The sequence below is a fragment of the Scyliorhinus torazame genome, chromosome 27 (genome assembly GCF_047496885.1).
Source record: "Scyliorhinus torazame isolate Kashiwa2021f chromosome 27, sScyTor2.1, whole genome shotgun sequence".
In the NCBI taxonomy this organism is placed as follows: Eukaryota; Metazoa; Chordata; class Chondrichthyes; order Carcharhiniformes; family Scyliorhinidae; genus Scyliorhinus; species Scyliorhinus torazame.
This window is the reverse complement of record NC_092733.1, coordinates 25,906,597-25,923,600: the sequence shown is the minus strand read 5'-3', so window position 1 is coordinate 25,923,600 and position 17,004 is coordinate 25,906,597. Positions and strand designations below refer to the sequence as shown.

Genomic DNA, 17,004 nt, shown 5'->3' with positions numbered 1-17,004 from the left:
ACATTCAGTCATGAACCACTTTTAGCCCCTTCAGCCTCTGACACACTGAGATACAATTCTTCAATCAGTGTCCTCGCGTACCTGACTTGCCCTTCTGAGGTCGCCTCCCATTTTATAGTGGGCAGCACGGGAGCACAGTGGTTAGCACTGTGGCTCCGCAGCGCCAGGGTCACAGGTTCGATTCCCGGCTTGGGTCACTGTCGGTGCGGAGTCTGCACGTCCTCCCCGTGTCTGCGTGGGTTTCCTCCGGGTGCTCCTGTTTCCTCCCACAGTTGAAACATGTGCAGGTTAGCTAAATTGCCCTTAATGTCCAAAAAAGGTTAGGAGGGGTTATTGGGTTACGGGGGTGGGGTGGAAGTGAGGGCTTAAAGTGGGTCGGTGTTGACTCGATGGGCCGAATGGCCTCCTTCTGCACTGAATGTTCTATGTTCTATAAAATAACATTTCCACAGACCTCGTGTAGCAGTCAATATATTTTTGCAGTATAAAGTCATTCAGTTAAACACATACTTATTCGATTGTTGGACTAGACTGAGACAGATCCTTAATTATTATGGGCCTGTGGGAAGGTCTGAGCATTGCCATTTGCTTGTGTGACAGAAATAATAATACTAAGACCCTAGTCGCCACATTCCGGCACCTGTTCGGGTACACGGAGGGAGAATTCAGAATTCGCAGCTGCTACGGGAATTGAACCCGCGCTGCTGGCCTTGTTCCGCATCGCAAACCAGCTGCCTCGCCCACTGAGCTAAACCAGCCCTCAGTGTACAGCTTCTCGTTGGCTGGCTGTTTGATACACTGTGACTGGGAAATCTCCTGAGTTCACAGCTGGGCAGGAAAGTGTCTCAAGAGGGGCGGCACGGTGGCGCAGTGGTTAGCACTGCTGCCTCACGGCGCCGAGGCCCCGGGTTCGATCCCGGCCCCGGGCCACTGTCCGCGAGGAGGTTGCACATTTGCCCGTGTCACCCCAGCAATGCTACCCCCCCCGCCCCTCCCCGCCCCACCCACGGGTTTCCTGGCAGTGAGGGGTGGCCTCAATGGGAAATCCCATTGTCAAGCAACGGGAGTGTAGAATCCCGCTGAATGCAAACGGCGTACACAGAGAAACATGTAGCTGAGGGATAGGAGAATCCAGACCAGTATTTCACAGCGCCCCCTCCCTCCTCCCCCCGCCCCCCCCCCCCCCCCCCCCCCCCCCCCGCCCACCCCTACCCCTCCGCAGAACTCCGCATAAGCAGAGGAGCCTGCAAACATATCAATGCTCCCCTTTCCGTAGTCGGGGGAAAGGATGATTTGGGACCAATGTTCAGATTCCTTCACGGGATGTGGGCTCGCATTTGCTCCTCGCCCATCCCTAATTGCCCTTGAACTGAGGGGGCTTGCTCAGCCATTTCAGAGGGCGGGCGGGGCGGGGGGGGTCGCAGTTAAGAGCAAAACACACTGCTGTGGGTCTGGGTTCACATGTCAGTCAGACCAAGGCGAGGCCTGCTGTATTTGCTTCCCCAAAGGACAGGAATGAGTCAGTTTGGTTTTGATGACAATCTGCGTGGGTTTCCTCCAGTTGCTCCGGTTTCCTCCCGCAATCCAAAGACGTGCAGGTTAGGTGGATTGGCCATGATAAATTGCCCTAAGTGACCAAAAAGGTTAGGAGGGTGATGTGTTGGGTGCTCTGGATCCGTGGAACACATACAGGCCACCAACACTTAAAATAGTACAACACTATTTTATTAAGTTAGAAACTGTTGAACATACTTTCACTGTGGGTTAACACGATGTTAGATTAAACTAAAGACCTATGCCTGTCCTAACCAGTCTATGCACTCAGCACATGGTGAAGATCTGTGCTGCAGGCTGTAAGCTCTGTCCTTGTAGGAGGCTGCATCCCGAATGAGCGGGAACTCTGCTGCCCCCTGTCTTTATAGTGAGTGTGCTCTAACTGGTGATTGGCTACGGTGTTGTGCGTGTTGATTGGTCTTGCTGTGTGTCCATCAGTGTGTGTGTTTGCACCATGATATACTGGTGTATATTATGACAGAGGGTTATTGGGTTACGGAGATAGGGTGGAAGTGAGGGCTTAAGTGGGTCGGTGCAGGCTCGATGGGCCGATTGGCCTCCTTCTGCACTGTATGTTCTATGTTATGCTATGATAGCAGTTTCCTGGTCGCCATTATTGTGATTAGCTTGACATCCCAAATTTGTCAATTAAATTTTCATTTTAGCAGCTGCCTGCCATGGTGGGATTTGAACCCATGACATCAGAGCATTTGTAACTACAGTACCACGGTGGCACCAGATTTGCATTCCAAATTCTCATGAGGGAACCTTTTGTGAGGGCCACGAAGAATCCAGCACGAGTTTTAAGGATACAAAGTAATGACATTTATTTACAATAACATATATATATATAACAGCAGCAGCAACTTCCCTTGCTGCACACTCCTTCCTGCTGGTTCCAAACTGGCCAGCTTTATTTATACTAGGAGTTTCCTGATGGTTTCTCCGCCCCCCTCATTGGGGAAGCTCATACTCCCACAGGATTGTGGGATTGTCATTAGTCCCCAGCCGATGGTAAGCAGGCAGGTTATAACATCCCTCCCCCCCAAAGTCCAAGGAATCCACCAAAGACACTGGCGAAGGAGGGCGTCGGACTCGTTTTGCCGCAGGCCGGACACCATTTGCACGCGGCGCTGGATCAGGCGGCGTGTAAAGAGACGGAGACCGGCGCTTCCGTGATGAACGGCGTAGCGGTTGTACATCCACGGCCCGTGGACCCGAGGATTCCCCCTCTGATTCATCCTGTGTCTCCATCTCGGAGTCAGAGTCTGCTGCCTCTGTCATGTCAGCGTCTCTATCTCCATTCGGCCCCGTAACGACCTGCGCAGGCTTCGAGTGAGGCACCAGTGGAAGATTGTGAGGACTACCTTCCCTTGTCTCTGGTCTCTGCGGCTGTAGAAATGAGCTCCGGGGGGGGAATCTTTTGAGGGGATGATCTTCTGGACCGGACGTGGTCTACATGTTTGCATTGGAGACGGCCCTGGGCTTGCACCTGGTAAGACATAGGGCCCGTTTGGCGAAAGATTACACCAGGAACCCACTGGGCACCACCAGCAAAATTCCGAATGAATACTGGGTCACCGGGCGCAAACTGCCGAATCGGACGATGCCGAGACAATCCCTGTCCCTGCCGTTCTTGTGTGCGGCGTACTTTTGCGCCAATGTCCGGGAAAACCATACTAAGGCGGGTGCGAAGTCTCCGCCCCATTAGGAGTTCTGCGGGAGCTACCCCAGTCACCGCATGGGGGGTGGTCCTATACGTAAACAAAAAGCGAGCCAGTCTCGTGTCCATTGATCTGGAAGACTGCTTCTTTAGGCCTCTTTTGAATGTCTGCACTGCGCGCTCTGCCAACCCATTTGAAGCCGGGTGGTAAGGGGCAGTGCGGATATGGCGTATGCCGTTCATCTTCATGAACCTCGCAAACTCCTCACTCGTGAATGGAGTGCCGTTATCCGTGACCAGCACCTCGGGGAGGCCATGCGTACTAAAGGACAAACGCATCTTTTCAATTGTTGCGCCGGACGTTCTCCCCTGCTTCTTATGCACCTCTAGCCATTTAGACTGGGCGTCAATTAATAGAAGGAACATGGATCCTTGAAAAGGGCCTGCGAAATCTGCATGCAAGCGTGCCCAAGGCCGCCCTGGCCATTCCCAGTGATGTAGGGGCGCGGCCGGCGGAAGCTTCTGATGCTCCTGGCAAATGGAGCAGTTTTGGGCCACCTTCTCAATGTCGGTGTCGAGGCCTGGCCACCAGACATAACTCCGGGCCAACATTTTCATTTTGGTCACACCTGGATGCCCATTGTGCAAGTCTCTTAATATCAGCTCCTGGCCTTTTTCCGGGACAATCACACGCGTCCCCCACAAGAGGATGCCGTCTTCCACGCTGAACTCTGACAGCTTGGAGGAAAATACCCGCAACTCGCCTGGGAGATGTCTATGCTGCCCACCATACAGGACTTTGTGCCGAACCTTTGACAGGACTGGCTCCGTCTGGGTCCACTCATGGATCTGTGATGCCGTGACAGGCAAGGTGTCCATAAAATTTAGGGTTGCAACCACCTCACCGGTCGTGGGGGTCGACATGGGGCCGGTCGATAAAGGCAATCGGCTCAGTGCGTCGGCATTTGCTATCTGCGTTCCTGGTTTGTGCTCCAGAGAATATTCGTATGCAGCGAGCAACAAAGCCCAGCGCTGGATCCGTGCAGAAGCAATGGGCGGTATTGGCTTATCCTCTCTGAAAAGTCCCAGCAGAGGCTTATGATCAGTCATGATAGTAAAATGGCGGCCATACACGTACTGGTGGAAGCGTTTCACCGCAAAAACCACTGCCAGGCCCTCCTTCTCGATCTGCGCGTAATTTTTCTCCGCTGCAGTCAATGTGCGGGAGGCGAAAGCTATCGGCCGCTCGGCCCCATTCTCCATCTTGTGGGACAGGACGGCCCGAATACCATACGGGGATGCATCACATGTGACGAGCAAAGGCTTTCCAGGATCATAGTGGGTAGTAACCCAGACGACGACAATTGTTGCTTTACCCGCCGGAAAGCGGTTTCTTGCGGCTGACCCCAAACCCAGGTGTGATTTTTCTTTAGCAGAAGGTTCAAAGGGGCCAGCGTAGTTGCCAGATTGGGGAGGAACTTCCCGTAATAGTTTACGAGACCGAGAAAAGAACGAAGATGCGAAGTGTCAGTTGGGGCGGGGGCCTGTTGAATCGCACGCACCTTCTCTACGACGGGGTGCAAACCTTCGCGGTCCACCCGATAACCTAGGTAGACTACTTCCTTTGCCTGAAATACGCACTTTCTGCGATGTAAACGGACTCCAGCCTCCGAAAAGCATCTAAGGACAGCCTCCAGATTTTCCAAATGTTCCTGCTCCGACGTCCCTATAATCAAAACGTCATCTAAGTAGACAGCAACACGTGGTAAACCTCTCAAAATGCCCTCCATAACACGTTGAAAAATTGCGCAGGCAGAGGATACTCCAAAGGGCAACCGTGTATGTTCATACAGGCCCCGGTGTGTATTAATCATTACATATGGTCGGGAGGCAAGGTCCAGCTCCAACTGTAGGTAGGCATGACTCATATCTAATTTTGTGAAGGAGAGTTCGCCTGCAAGCTTCGTGTAGAGATCCTCTATGCGAGGCATTGGATATCGGTCGAGTCGGGAAGCCGTATTTACTGTAAGTTTATAGTCGCCACACAAACGAACTGTGGCATCTGGCTTCATTACAGGTACAATTGGTGCTGCCCAGTCAGCAAAACGGACGGGCTTGATAATACCCAAACTCTCCAAACGAGTGAGCTCCTCTTCTACCTTCTTGAGCAAGGCGTAAGGCACTGGGCGCGCCCGGAAATAGCGTGGCGTGGCTCCTGGTTCGACTTGGTACAGGCTACGGCCCCTTTTATTTTCCCCAAACCAGGCTGGAAAACAGCTGGGTATCGTCCTAGCACCTCAGTCAACCCTCCAGAAACTGTTTGGAGGATGTGCTGCCATTGCAACCGCAAATGGCGCAACCAGTCCCGACCCAACAGGCTGGGCCCATGGCCGCGTACCACGATAAGTGGGAAACGCCCCTCCTGGCGTCCATAAACAACAGGGGTCATTGTAGTTCTTGCAATGTCCAGTGGTTCCCTCGTGTAGGTGGCCAACCTGGCCTGTGAGTCGGTTAATGTAAGGGTCTGTATACCCTGCTTGATGCGGTCGAATGTTCTCTGGGCGATTACGGAGACCGCTGCGCCAGTGTCCAACTCCATCTCAAGCGGGTGACCATTGACCCGTACTGTCACCTTAATGGGGGCCACACGGGGAGCTGCCACACAATGCAGCTGCAGGCAGTCGTCCTCCGTCTCCACGTCCTCAGGAGTAGTCGCCGCAGGTTCATCCACATGGAAGGTACGGCCTCTGGGCTGGTCCCAGTTTCGGTCAGAACGACGGCGCCTCTGGCACCCCCCAGGACCGCGACGGGGTCGGCGCCTACAAATCTGACACGGACATGGCTCCTCATCCATTGGCTCTGGAGAAGGCTCCCTTCAGGGAGGAATGTCCGACGGCCACTGGCGTCGGTCTGGTCGTTGCCTCGCCCAAGGTACCGCAGGAGTGCGGGGGGACGTTTTCGGACGGAAGGGGTTTCGCCCCAAGGCATGCACTTCCATTCCCTGTAGCTCCTGCACTCCTCATTCTGCGCTCTCTCGGGACAATACTATTTGAATGGCCTGTTGAAAAGTCAATGTTGGCTCAGCTAACAACTTTCTCTGGGTGGCCGTATTGTTAATACCGCAAACCAAACGGTCGCGTAACATTTTTGACAAGGTCTCACCATAGTCACAGTACTCCGCAATCCTGCGTAGCCTGGATAGAAAGTCGGCAAGGGATTCTCCAGGGGTCCTCTCAGCGGTATTAAACCGGTAATGCTGGACTATCGTGGACGGGGTTGGGTTAAAATGCTGCCCCACTGTATTCACAAGCTCATCAAACGTTTTGGTGTCCGGCGCAGCTGGGTACGTAAGGCTCCTAATCACCCCAAACGTATGCGGGCCACAGGCGGTGAGCAATATGACCACCTGGCGCTCGTTTTCGGTGATATTGTTTGCCCGGAAATAGTAACGCATCCGTTGTGTATACTGGTTCCTGCATCAAAACCATCCAAACATCCGTACAGAGGCATGGTATAATAGAAAACAACTTCCAACCTGTATCCAACAAAAATCCAGGGAGGTGGTTTCAGCAGTGTAGACAGCTATTCACTTTAACCCTCATCGCCAGTTTTGTGAAGGCCACGAAGAATCCAGCACGAGTTTTAAGGATACAAAGTAATAACATTTATTTGCAATAACATATATATATAACAGCAGCAGCAACTTCCCCTGCTGCACACTCCTTCCTCCTGGTCCCAAACTGGCCAGCTTTATTTATACTTGGAGTTTACTAATGGTTTCTCCGCCCCCCTCATTGGGGAAGCTCATACTCCCACAGGATTATGGGATTGTCATTAGTCCCCAGCCAATGGTAAGCAGGCAGGTTATAACAGAACCAAATGGGTTTTTTAAGAACAATCGATGACAGTTTTGAGGTCACCATTCTTCAGATGAGCTCTAAATCTCAGATTTATCAATTGAATTAAACTCCACAGTTTAGCATGATGAGATGTGAGTCACTTGTCCTAATGCAGTAGTCCGGGGGACGGGATTCTCTGTCGGGGTGATGCTCGGTTATGCCGGCGCCCGGGGGTTTCCCGACGGCGTGGGGTTGCCCCACAATGGGAAACCCCTTTGACCAGCCAGCGTAACGGAGAATCACGCCGGACGGTCGGAGCAGAAATGTGGCGCGGCGAGCGGACAATCAAGCCCCGGGTCTCTGGATTATTAATCCCGTCACAATACCACAACACCACCTGCTGACCCCACAATTGAATGGTCCACGCGACCCAAGAATGGCGGAGGAAGTTGGCTGCCAGTTATTCCACAGCAAAATAAAGGTTGTTCCTTGTAGAACTACTCAAAGAAATATTTCCATATTTGATCAGTCCGCTTCCCAATAGCTGTAAAACTGAGTTCCTGTTATAGTAACAGAAGCCAAAAGTGAGACACCAGCTTTGGACTTTAATTACATGGAGCCCAATGTTAAAACCAATCTGACAGTGGTCCCTCCCTCTCAATCAATGTTATTGATCAGCAGTCAAGGGCATTCAGCCTCTGATCTCCGGGTAAGCGTTCTCCAAGGCAGCCTTCAGGACCCGCGACAACGCAGAATCGCCGAGCAGAAACTTATAGCCAAGTTCCGCACACATGAGTGCGGCCTCAACCGGGACCTGGGATTCATGTCGCATTACATTCACCCCCCACCATCTGGCCTGCGAAATCCTACCAGCTGTCCTGGCTTGAGACAATTCGCACCTCTTTAACCTGGGGTTACCCCATCTCTGGATCTGTAAACACTTAATTAACTGCAAATGCTCGCATTCTAAGCATTGTCTTGCATCTTTGAATTTGTCTATATATATGTTTCTGGAACATACCTCTTCATTCACCTGAGGCAGGAGCAGTGCTCCGAATGCTAGTGATTCGAAACAAACCTGTTTCTTTAACCTGGTGTTGTAAGACTTCCTACTGTGCTCACCCCAGTCCAACGCCGGCATCTCCACATCAATGTCATTGGTACCCTGTAGCTAGGTTGATTCCCACATGCCAAACCCACTGCCTCCGCCACCATCTACAATATAATCTTGATCATCTTTATTATTGTCACAAGTAGGCTTACATTAACACTGCAATGAAGTTACTGTGTAAATCCCCCAGTCGCCACATTCCGGCGCCTGTTCGGGTACACGGAGGGAGAATTCAGAATGTCCAATTCACCTGACAGCGCGTCTTTCGGGACTTGTGGGAGGAAACCGGAGCACCCGGAGGAAGCCCACGCAGACACAGGGAGGACGTGCAGACTCTGCACAGACAGTGACCCAAGCTGGGAATCGAACCCGGGACCCTGGAGCTGTGAAGCAACAGTGCTAACCACTTTGCTACCGTGCTGCCCAAGGGTTCCATCTACAAGATGCACTGCAGTAACTCACCAAGGCTCCTTCGACGGCACCTTCCAAACCCACGACCGCTACCATCTTGAAGGCCGAGGGCAGCAGACACATGGGAACCCCACCACCTGGAGGTTCCCATCCGACCCACTCACCATCCTGACTCGGATATATATCGGCCGTTCCCTCACTGTCGCCGGGTCAAAGCCCAGGAACTCCCTCTCTAACAGCACTGTGGGTGTACCTACAACGTGGATCATGGCAGTGCAATGCGGCGGCTTACCACCGCCTTCTCAAGGGATAATTAAGCATGGGTAACAAATATTGGCCTAGCCAGCGACGCCCGCATCCTGTGAGTGAATATGAAGTAAAAGTAAACACTTACCCCACGCCATTAGAAAAAGGTCACATCGATTGGAGAAACCAGGGTGTTCCTCTGGGAGAAGAGAAGGTCGAGAGGAGATTTGTAAGAGTTATTTAAAACCATGAGGGCTTCTGGACAGAGTAATTCAGGAGAAACTGTTTTTATCCATGGAAGGATTGAGGACTGGAGAAAGGACATCTTTTTAAGGGAAAAGAAGTATTGAGACATAAGGGAAACTTTTCCTGCGCAACGAGGAGGTTAGGACAGAGTTTTAAGATAGAGTTACAAAGACACTCAAACCTCAGAGAATAAAAAATCCTAATCTCTGTCAGAAATGGGTCTGCAAGTGTGGTGGAGGCAAATTTAATTGAGGCTTTTAAACAGGAAGTTAGTTATCTAAAGATAAATATGTGCAGGGTTACAGGTGCTAGGGGAGTGACACTAATTGAATTGCTCTTGCGAGGAGCTAGCACAGACATGAGAGGCCGAATGGCCTCCTCCTGCACTGTAACCATTCTATCCCATGATTCTAATATTAATTCATCCTTTATTTTGCCTCCTGATGCACCTGATGAGGAACAATTCCTGCGCGTTCTGCTCAAAACGGCAGCCACTGATTGGTTTAGTTTGGGTTGGATATGTGAGATAGCACGTGTATGTCCCCCGTTGTCGGGGTGAGAGGCCGTGACCACTCGCGCAGGTCTCACGGGAGCTGTCGCACGGCGGACAGCCTGGGCTCAGGCTACCTACGCAGTTTGGCTTACGAGCCGCACAGGTTGCGACTTACCCAAGATAAAATACTGCAAATGCCGGAGGCCTGCAATAAAGACAGAAAATACTCAGCAGGTGGTGGCAGCATCTGCGGAGAGAGGAAGCAGAGTTAACACCTTGGGCCTGTGACATTTCCCATATCGGCCAGGCAGGGATATCTCTCCTGCTCTGCCCATCGAGTCTGCACTGACCCTCTGAAAGAGCATCCCACCTAGGCTCACCCCCCATCCTTTCCCCGTAATCCCACCTAACATGCACATCTTTGGACACTAAGGGACAATTTTAAGATAGCCAATCCGCCTAACCCTTGTGGGAGGAAACCGGAGCACCCGGAGGAAATCCACACAGATTCGGGGAGAACGTGCAAACTCCACACAGACAGTCACCCGAGGGCGGAATCGAACCCGAGACCCTGGCTCTGTGAGGCAGCAGTGCTAACCACTGTGCCGCCGGGCCGCTCCCCTTGAAAAACAGCTCAGGGAACCTTTCACATTCACTGCAGACAGAGCTGCCTGAACCTCAGACCGACAGCTCACGCTCTGGCAGTGCAGCACTCCCTCAGTCGGGCACTTAAGTGTTCGCCTTGATTTCTGTGCTTGACTCCTCGAGCTGGACTTGATCCCTCAACGTTCGGATTCAAATTAAGGAGCGTTACCAAATGGGGCACAGCTTGCACCTGGCCTCTCACAGGCTATTCGTTCCTTGTGCTCAATTCCAATGCTCACACTGAACTACTTTCCCTCAGATCCATCCGCTGAAAATAAAAAAGGGCAGGAAGGACACAGGTGCCAGTCGGTGATGAGGCAGGACCAGGGATGGAGGGTGATGTGACCTATTATAATTGGCACGTAATGGGACCCCAAATCCCAAAGCAATCATGGGAATTTTTCTTCACTATTAAAAATTAATATATATTTCAATTGATTTTTTGACCAAAAAGAAATGTCTACAAATTAAATATTATAATCAATTTTCCACATTTGAAGCTGAAAATCTTATTTGCTGAAATTTGCTGATTATGTATCTTCATTGCACTGAATTGTCAGAAGCATGTTTTGAAGTTGCTTAATGAGTGGTGGAAGGACTTTTAGTTGTTTAAGGACTGCACCAACCTAAAAATGGCTAACCTGAACTTTGTTGTTAGTCTGTGTCAAGCCAACTTGTTTGTTTTAATGCTGTCAGCTGACACCGCACCTGCGACTCTGACGGAGAGTGTGCAGGAAATGCTCCCTCTGCTGTTGCCCTGAAGAAACGCAGGCATAGTTGACACCTGAACTGCTGGAAGAACACCAGTTCCCATAGAAACATATCACCCACCTGGCTATCAAGAGAGGGTCAGGATGGGAAATATAAATAAAAAGGTGGCACAGTGGTAGAATGGCTAGCACTGCTGCCTCACAGCGCCAGAGAATCGGGTTCGACTCTGGCCTTGGGTGACTGTCTGTGTGGATTCTGCACTTTCTCCCCGTGTCTGCGTGGGTTTCCTCCGGGTGTTCTGGTTTCCTCCCACAGTCCAGTTTAGGTGGATTGACCATGATACATTGCCCATAATGTCCAAAGATGTGCAGATTAGGTGGGGTTATGGGCATAACGGCAGGGGGTGGGGGCGGGTGCTCTGTCGGAGAGTCAATGCAGATTTGATGGGCCAGATGGCCTCCTTCTGGAGGGTCGAGATTCTACGGAATACAAACAAGGGACAATACTCAGGGGAGCCCGTTTTCCGGAAACATGCAAGATGTGCGGATTAGGCGAACAGAAGAAACAAAAGCAGGAGAAGGCCATTCGGCCCTTCGAACCTGCTCCGTCATTCAATAAAACCATGGCTGATCCGACCATGGCCTCAACCTCTCCACTTTCCCCTCTCCCCCGCTAACCCTGGCCTACCTGGTTGATCAAAACCTGTCAAATTTAGCCTCGAATATATTCAATGACAACCTCCATTAGTCTCTGGGAAATAGAATTCCACCGACAAACCATCCTCTGAGAAAAGCCTTGAATGAGAGACTCACAAATTTTTTAACTGTGTTCCCCTAGATCTAGTCTTCTCCCACGTGGCGGGTTGGGGGTTAGGTGGGCGAAGTGGGAGGGGGGGGACATCCCAATCCTCCCAGTCAATTCCCCTCCGGTCCTGATATGTTTTAATAAGCCCACCTCTGGACGGATGCACCAGAATGGAAATAAGCATGATTCCTCAGAATTAGGGACACAACGCCACCACCACCCCCCGCCCCTCCCACTGATGGGGTGACACAAAAGACTGGAGGGTGGTGGAAACTGCAGCCAGGTTTCCTGACCACGATTGCAAAGTCTGCCCCTTTAACAAAACAAAGTAGCCTGGAAGGCTGCTCCTGTGTGAACGACGGTCTCTCCTCCCCCTTTCTGGGTGTGCCTGAGCCTACAAACTGCTAAAGCTTTTCCACATCATCTCAGTGCTGTGGTCGGCGAAGAGTGAGTGAGGGCGCAGTGCGAGAGAGGCAGCGTAACTGGACTTATTGCTGCCGTTCAAGCTTCAGGAACAAACCATGGAGACCCGGCACAGCTTCCAGTGTCTAGTCGGTATGTCATATGCAAACAATGTGGGGAAGATTTCTGTTTTCGTAACTATTTGGCAGTTAAATATTGTGTTTCCTCTGTCGAATATTATAATAATAGTTCGTCTCTCTACTGATGGACATGTGCCGTTTGCTTTTCCCATCTATATTAAATATCATTTTTTTCACTCTTACTCTCTCACATTGTTTCTCCAGACACTTTTCCTTTATTTTTCCAATTACCTTTTTATTGCAATTTATTTTTTCCAATCCACCTATGCTGCACACCTTCGGATTTTGGGGGTGAGATCCACGCAGACGTAGATATGTTTTCCCCAATGTTTGTACCTTCCTTCCCACACGATTCTTCCTAACCTCTTGGACGTGTGCACAGTCAGATTTATGACTTATACTCTCCCTCTCTCTCCATCGCTAATTCGCTCTCTCTTAGCCTCTACCTCTTCAATGCTCCTGTCTCGTTCTGTTCATTCCAACTTATGTTTCCTCTTGTCTGTTACCTTCCTTCTAGTGTTCAGGAACCACTGCCCAGCAAATCCTTTATTTTCCACACACTCTCTTTCTCGCTCCCTCTCTCTCTCTCCCCCCCCCCCCCCCCTCTCTCTCCCCCCCCCCCCCCTCTCTCTCCCCTTTCTCTCTCTCTCCCTCTCTCTGCCTCTCTCTTTCTCTCTATCTCTCTCTTTCTGTCTCTATCTCTCTCTCTCTCTCTTTGTCTCTCTCTGTGTCTCTCCCTCTCTATCTCTCTCGATCTGTCTCTCTCTCTGTCTCTCTCTCTGTGTTCCCCTCTCTCTCCCTCTCTATCTCTTTCTCTGTCTCTCTCTATCTATTTCTCTCTCTGTTCCTCTCTCTCTCTCCCTCTCTCTTTATCTCTTTCTCTGTCTCTCTCTGTCTATTTCTCTCTCTCTATCTCTCTCTCTCTCTCTCTGTCTCTCTCTCTGTCTCTCCCTATCTCTCTCTGGTCCAGCCCCCCCCCCCCCTCCCCGTCCCCCCTCTCCCCTCCCCGTCCCCCCTCTCCCACCTCCACGCCACTCGCTCTAACTTGTGAACTATAATAATAATCTTTATTGGTGTCACAGGCAGGCTTACATTAGCACTGCAACAAAGTTACTGTGACAATATTCCAGGCGATTATCAAACCAGCCCCGAAGTAGCCGGCTTCCTCAAACGTAGCTGACCCGGGCGCGGCAGGGTGGTAGGTGCTGGGAGTGAGTCAGCTTGGAGTGGGGAACCAAAGGATCGGTGCAAATCGCCTCAAGACTGAGTTAGAAATGAGGCTGGCCGGCAGAATCCTTCAATGGAACTGGGATAGTGCCAATCGAAGAGAGCGGCGTATCGGGGGAGTGTACTGACAAAAGTATTTCATTTGGGAGTGTGTCTAAACTGTCCAGTTAAAGACTTGTGTTATTTGTGATTTGTTTAAGACTCTGCCCCTTTTAAATCCCCCCCGCCCCGGTTTGTTTGGCTTCAGTTTATTTGTTTCCGTCAAAGCTGGCGAAGACTTGCGAATGAGCCCCATTCGTCTTGCTGGGAGAGTGCCGTGCCCTGTCCCTCTGGTCAGCGTTTACCTGCCTTTACCTCAGTGTTCCCGCCTTGCAAGCTGGACAAAGCCACCCGCTGGCAGGAAGTAGGCTGTGCAACGAGCAGCCCAAGAGACCAGCGAGAGGCCACTCGACTCTCCGATCCCGAAGGAAGGTGGCAAACGGTTCGCAAACGAACCAGCTTCACGGTGTCGGCTGCCCCCCGCCCCCCCCCCCCCCCCCCCATGGCGTCCATCAGGTAGCCCCACCCCACCCCCACCCCACCGACCCACAAAATACCTCGGGGGGGGGGGGGGGGGCTTCGGAGCAATCGAAAAACAACAAGGTACACCCATTGCCTTGGTGCGGCTGGGTGGTCAAATAGATTTGCGATACCTCGGGGCGGCAGGCGGCGCAGTGGTTAGCACCGCTGCCCCACAGCGCCAGGGACCCAGGTTCGATTCCCAGCTTGGGTGACTGTCTGTGCGGAGTCTGCACGTTCTCCCCGTGTCTGCGTGGGTTTCCTCCTGGTGCTCCGGTTTCCTCCCACAAGTCCAACCATGTGCAGGTTAGCTGGATTGGCCGCGCTTAAACTGCCCCTCAGTGGGCAGGGATGTGCAGGTTAGGTGGGGGATGGGGATAGGGCGGCGGGGGGTGGGCCTGGGTCGAGTGCTCTTTCAGAGTGTTGGATTTTGGTTCAAACGCAAGGCTCCCCGGATCTGGCCGTATCGCAGGCAGTGCCTGTCCCGAGTTATCCGGAATTGTTTCCACAGATTCCGAGGGCATTGGGAAGGAGGCACATCTCGTGCAGTCCGAAGCGTGTCGGGGTAACTGGCACCTTTTCCCCTGAAGGACATCAGTTGTAGCAATGGGCTTTCTTCAACGGCGTCTTGGCCAAGCCTGCCCAGAATGCCACCGCTAAAACCCTACTCAGAGACTCAGGCAGACAACTCACCGTGCCAAATCCATAAATTCTGATGATCTGATTCCGGCTTGACGCCGTGGTGATGTATCGCCAGTACTTTGAAGAAGACACTGCCCATCGTGGAGAAGTTGCCATGGGGGAGCCATTTTGTTTTTGGTTCCGAGAGAGGGGAGAGAGTCAGTGATTGTTTTTTTTTTTAAATGCCATATTGCGGTGTACAAGTAAAAGGGTGGATTAAATTTTCACCTTGTCGCTGTGAAAACGAACGAACCGCAGAAGTTTTAGCGAAGAATTTATTACGTGGGTTAGATGCACCTCAGTACGGGCAGCGCTTGCCACACCCGACAGCCCTCGTATCATTGGTTCGTGCTGAGATTCTCCACGTCCAATGGCAACCCCCCCATCGCAACTCATCAACACTCCCTGTGACAGTGACCAAAACAGACAGATGTTGCATTGATGTGTCACCTTTCCTATTCACACAGCGACCCAAGGAACTTCACAGCAAATTAAATGCTTTGCTTTGACATCTAGCCCCTGTTGTAATGTGGGAAGCTCAGCAAGACCTGACAAACAGCGATGGGTCAAATGGACAGCTGGGCTGCTTTTGTGAATTTGGCTGAGGGATAAAAGTTGGCGAATACACGATGGAGTGGCACGCCTGCTTTACTTCCAACACAGTGTCCTGAGGTTATTTTCAACCCACCTTGGCCACAGTTTAACATCTCTGAAAGTCGGCACTTCCAACACGGCAACACATTCAATGCTGCACTGAAATGTCACTGATTCTGTGCTCAAGTCCTTTATGAGGATTGTAAAAAAAAAACCTCTCGGTCTAAACGCCAGAGTGCAACAGCCACAATTAACACCACATGCTGAGGTTCACGGGAAGGGTGAGGTTTCTAGAAGGGATGTGAGAAAATACAAACACTGGGGTTTTAGCAGTATTTGTGCGGGTGTTGATGCAGAGTCATAGTTTAATGACTGGGGCAGGTACAGCACGGGGTTAGATACAGAGTAAAGCTCCCTCTACACTGTCCCCATCAAACACTCCCAGGACAGGTACAGCACAGGGTTAGATACAGAGTAAAGCTCCCTCTACACTGTCCCCATCAAACACTCCTAGGACAGGTACAGCACAAGGTTAGATACAGAGTAAAGCTCCATCGACACTGTCCCCATCAAACACTCCCAGGACAGGTACAGCACGGGGTTCGATACAGAGTAAAGCTCCCTCTACACTGTCCCCATCAAACACTCCCAGGACAGGTACAGCACGGGGTTAGATACAGAGTAAAGCTCCCTCTACACTGCCCCCATCAAACACTCCCAGGACAGGTACAGCATGGGGTTAGATACAGAGTAAAGCTCCCTCTACACTGTCCCCATCAAACACTCCCAGGACAGGTACAGCACAGGGTTAGATACAGAGTAAAGCTCCCTCTACTCTGTCCCCATCAAACACTCCTAGGACAGGTACAGCACGAGGTTAGATACAGAGTAAAGCTCCATCGACACTGTCCCCATCAAACACTCCCAGGACAGGTACAGCACGGGGTTCGATACAGAGTAAAGCTCCCTCTACACTGTCCCCATCAAACACTCCCAGGACAGGTACAGCACGGGGTTAGATACAGAGTAAAGCTCCCTCTACACTGCCCCCATCAAACACTCCCAGGACAGGTACAGCATGGGGTTAGATACAGAGTAAAGCTCCCTCTACACTGTCCCCATCAAACACTCCCAGGACAGGTACAGCACAGGGTTAGATACAGAGTAAAGCTCCCTCTACACTGTCCCCATCAAACACTCCCAGGACAGGTACAGCACGGGGTTCGATACAGAGTAAAGCTCCCTCTACACTATCCCCATCAAACACTCTCAGCACAGGTACAGCATGGGGTTAGATACAGAGTAAAGCTCCCTCTACACAGTCCCCATCAAACACTCCCGGGACAGTTACAGCATGGGGTTAGATACAGAGTAAAGCTCTCTCAGCACTGTCCCCATCAAACACTCCCAGGACAGGTACAGCACGGGGTTAGATACAGAGTAAAGCTCCCTCTACACTGTCCCCATCAAACACTCCCAGGACAGGTAAAGCACGGGGTTAGATACAGAGTAAAGCTCCCTCTACACTGTCCCCAACAAACACTCGCAGGACAGGTACAGCACAGGGTTAGATACAGAGTAAAGCTCCCTCTACACTGTCCCCATCAAACGCTCCCAGGTACAGCACGGGCTAGATCCAGAGTAAAGCTCCCTCTACACTGTCCCCATCAAACACTCCC

The 17,004-nt window shown here is 51.5% G+C and overlaps 1 protein-coding gene across 8 annotated transcripts in view; it reads left to right on the top strand.

Annotated features, from left to right (window-relative positions):
• Positions 1 to 12,140: 12,140 nt before the first annotated feature.
• The window catches only part of LOC140403322 (adhesion G protein-coupled receptor E3-like), a 74,387-nt gene continuing 69,523 nt past the window's right edge, over positions 12,141 to 17,004 (top strand). For all 8 annotated transcript variants that reach the window (XM_072491181.1, XM_072491180.1, XM_072491178.1 and 5 more), the window contains exon 1: positions 12,141 to 12,278. In XM_072491181.1, coding sequence (XP_072347282.1) covers positions 12,245 to 12,278 — 34 coding nt within the window. In that variant the 5' untranslated portion in view covers positions 12,141 to 12,244. The remainder of the gene's footprint in view (positions 12,279 to 17,004) is intronic.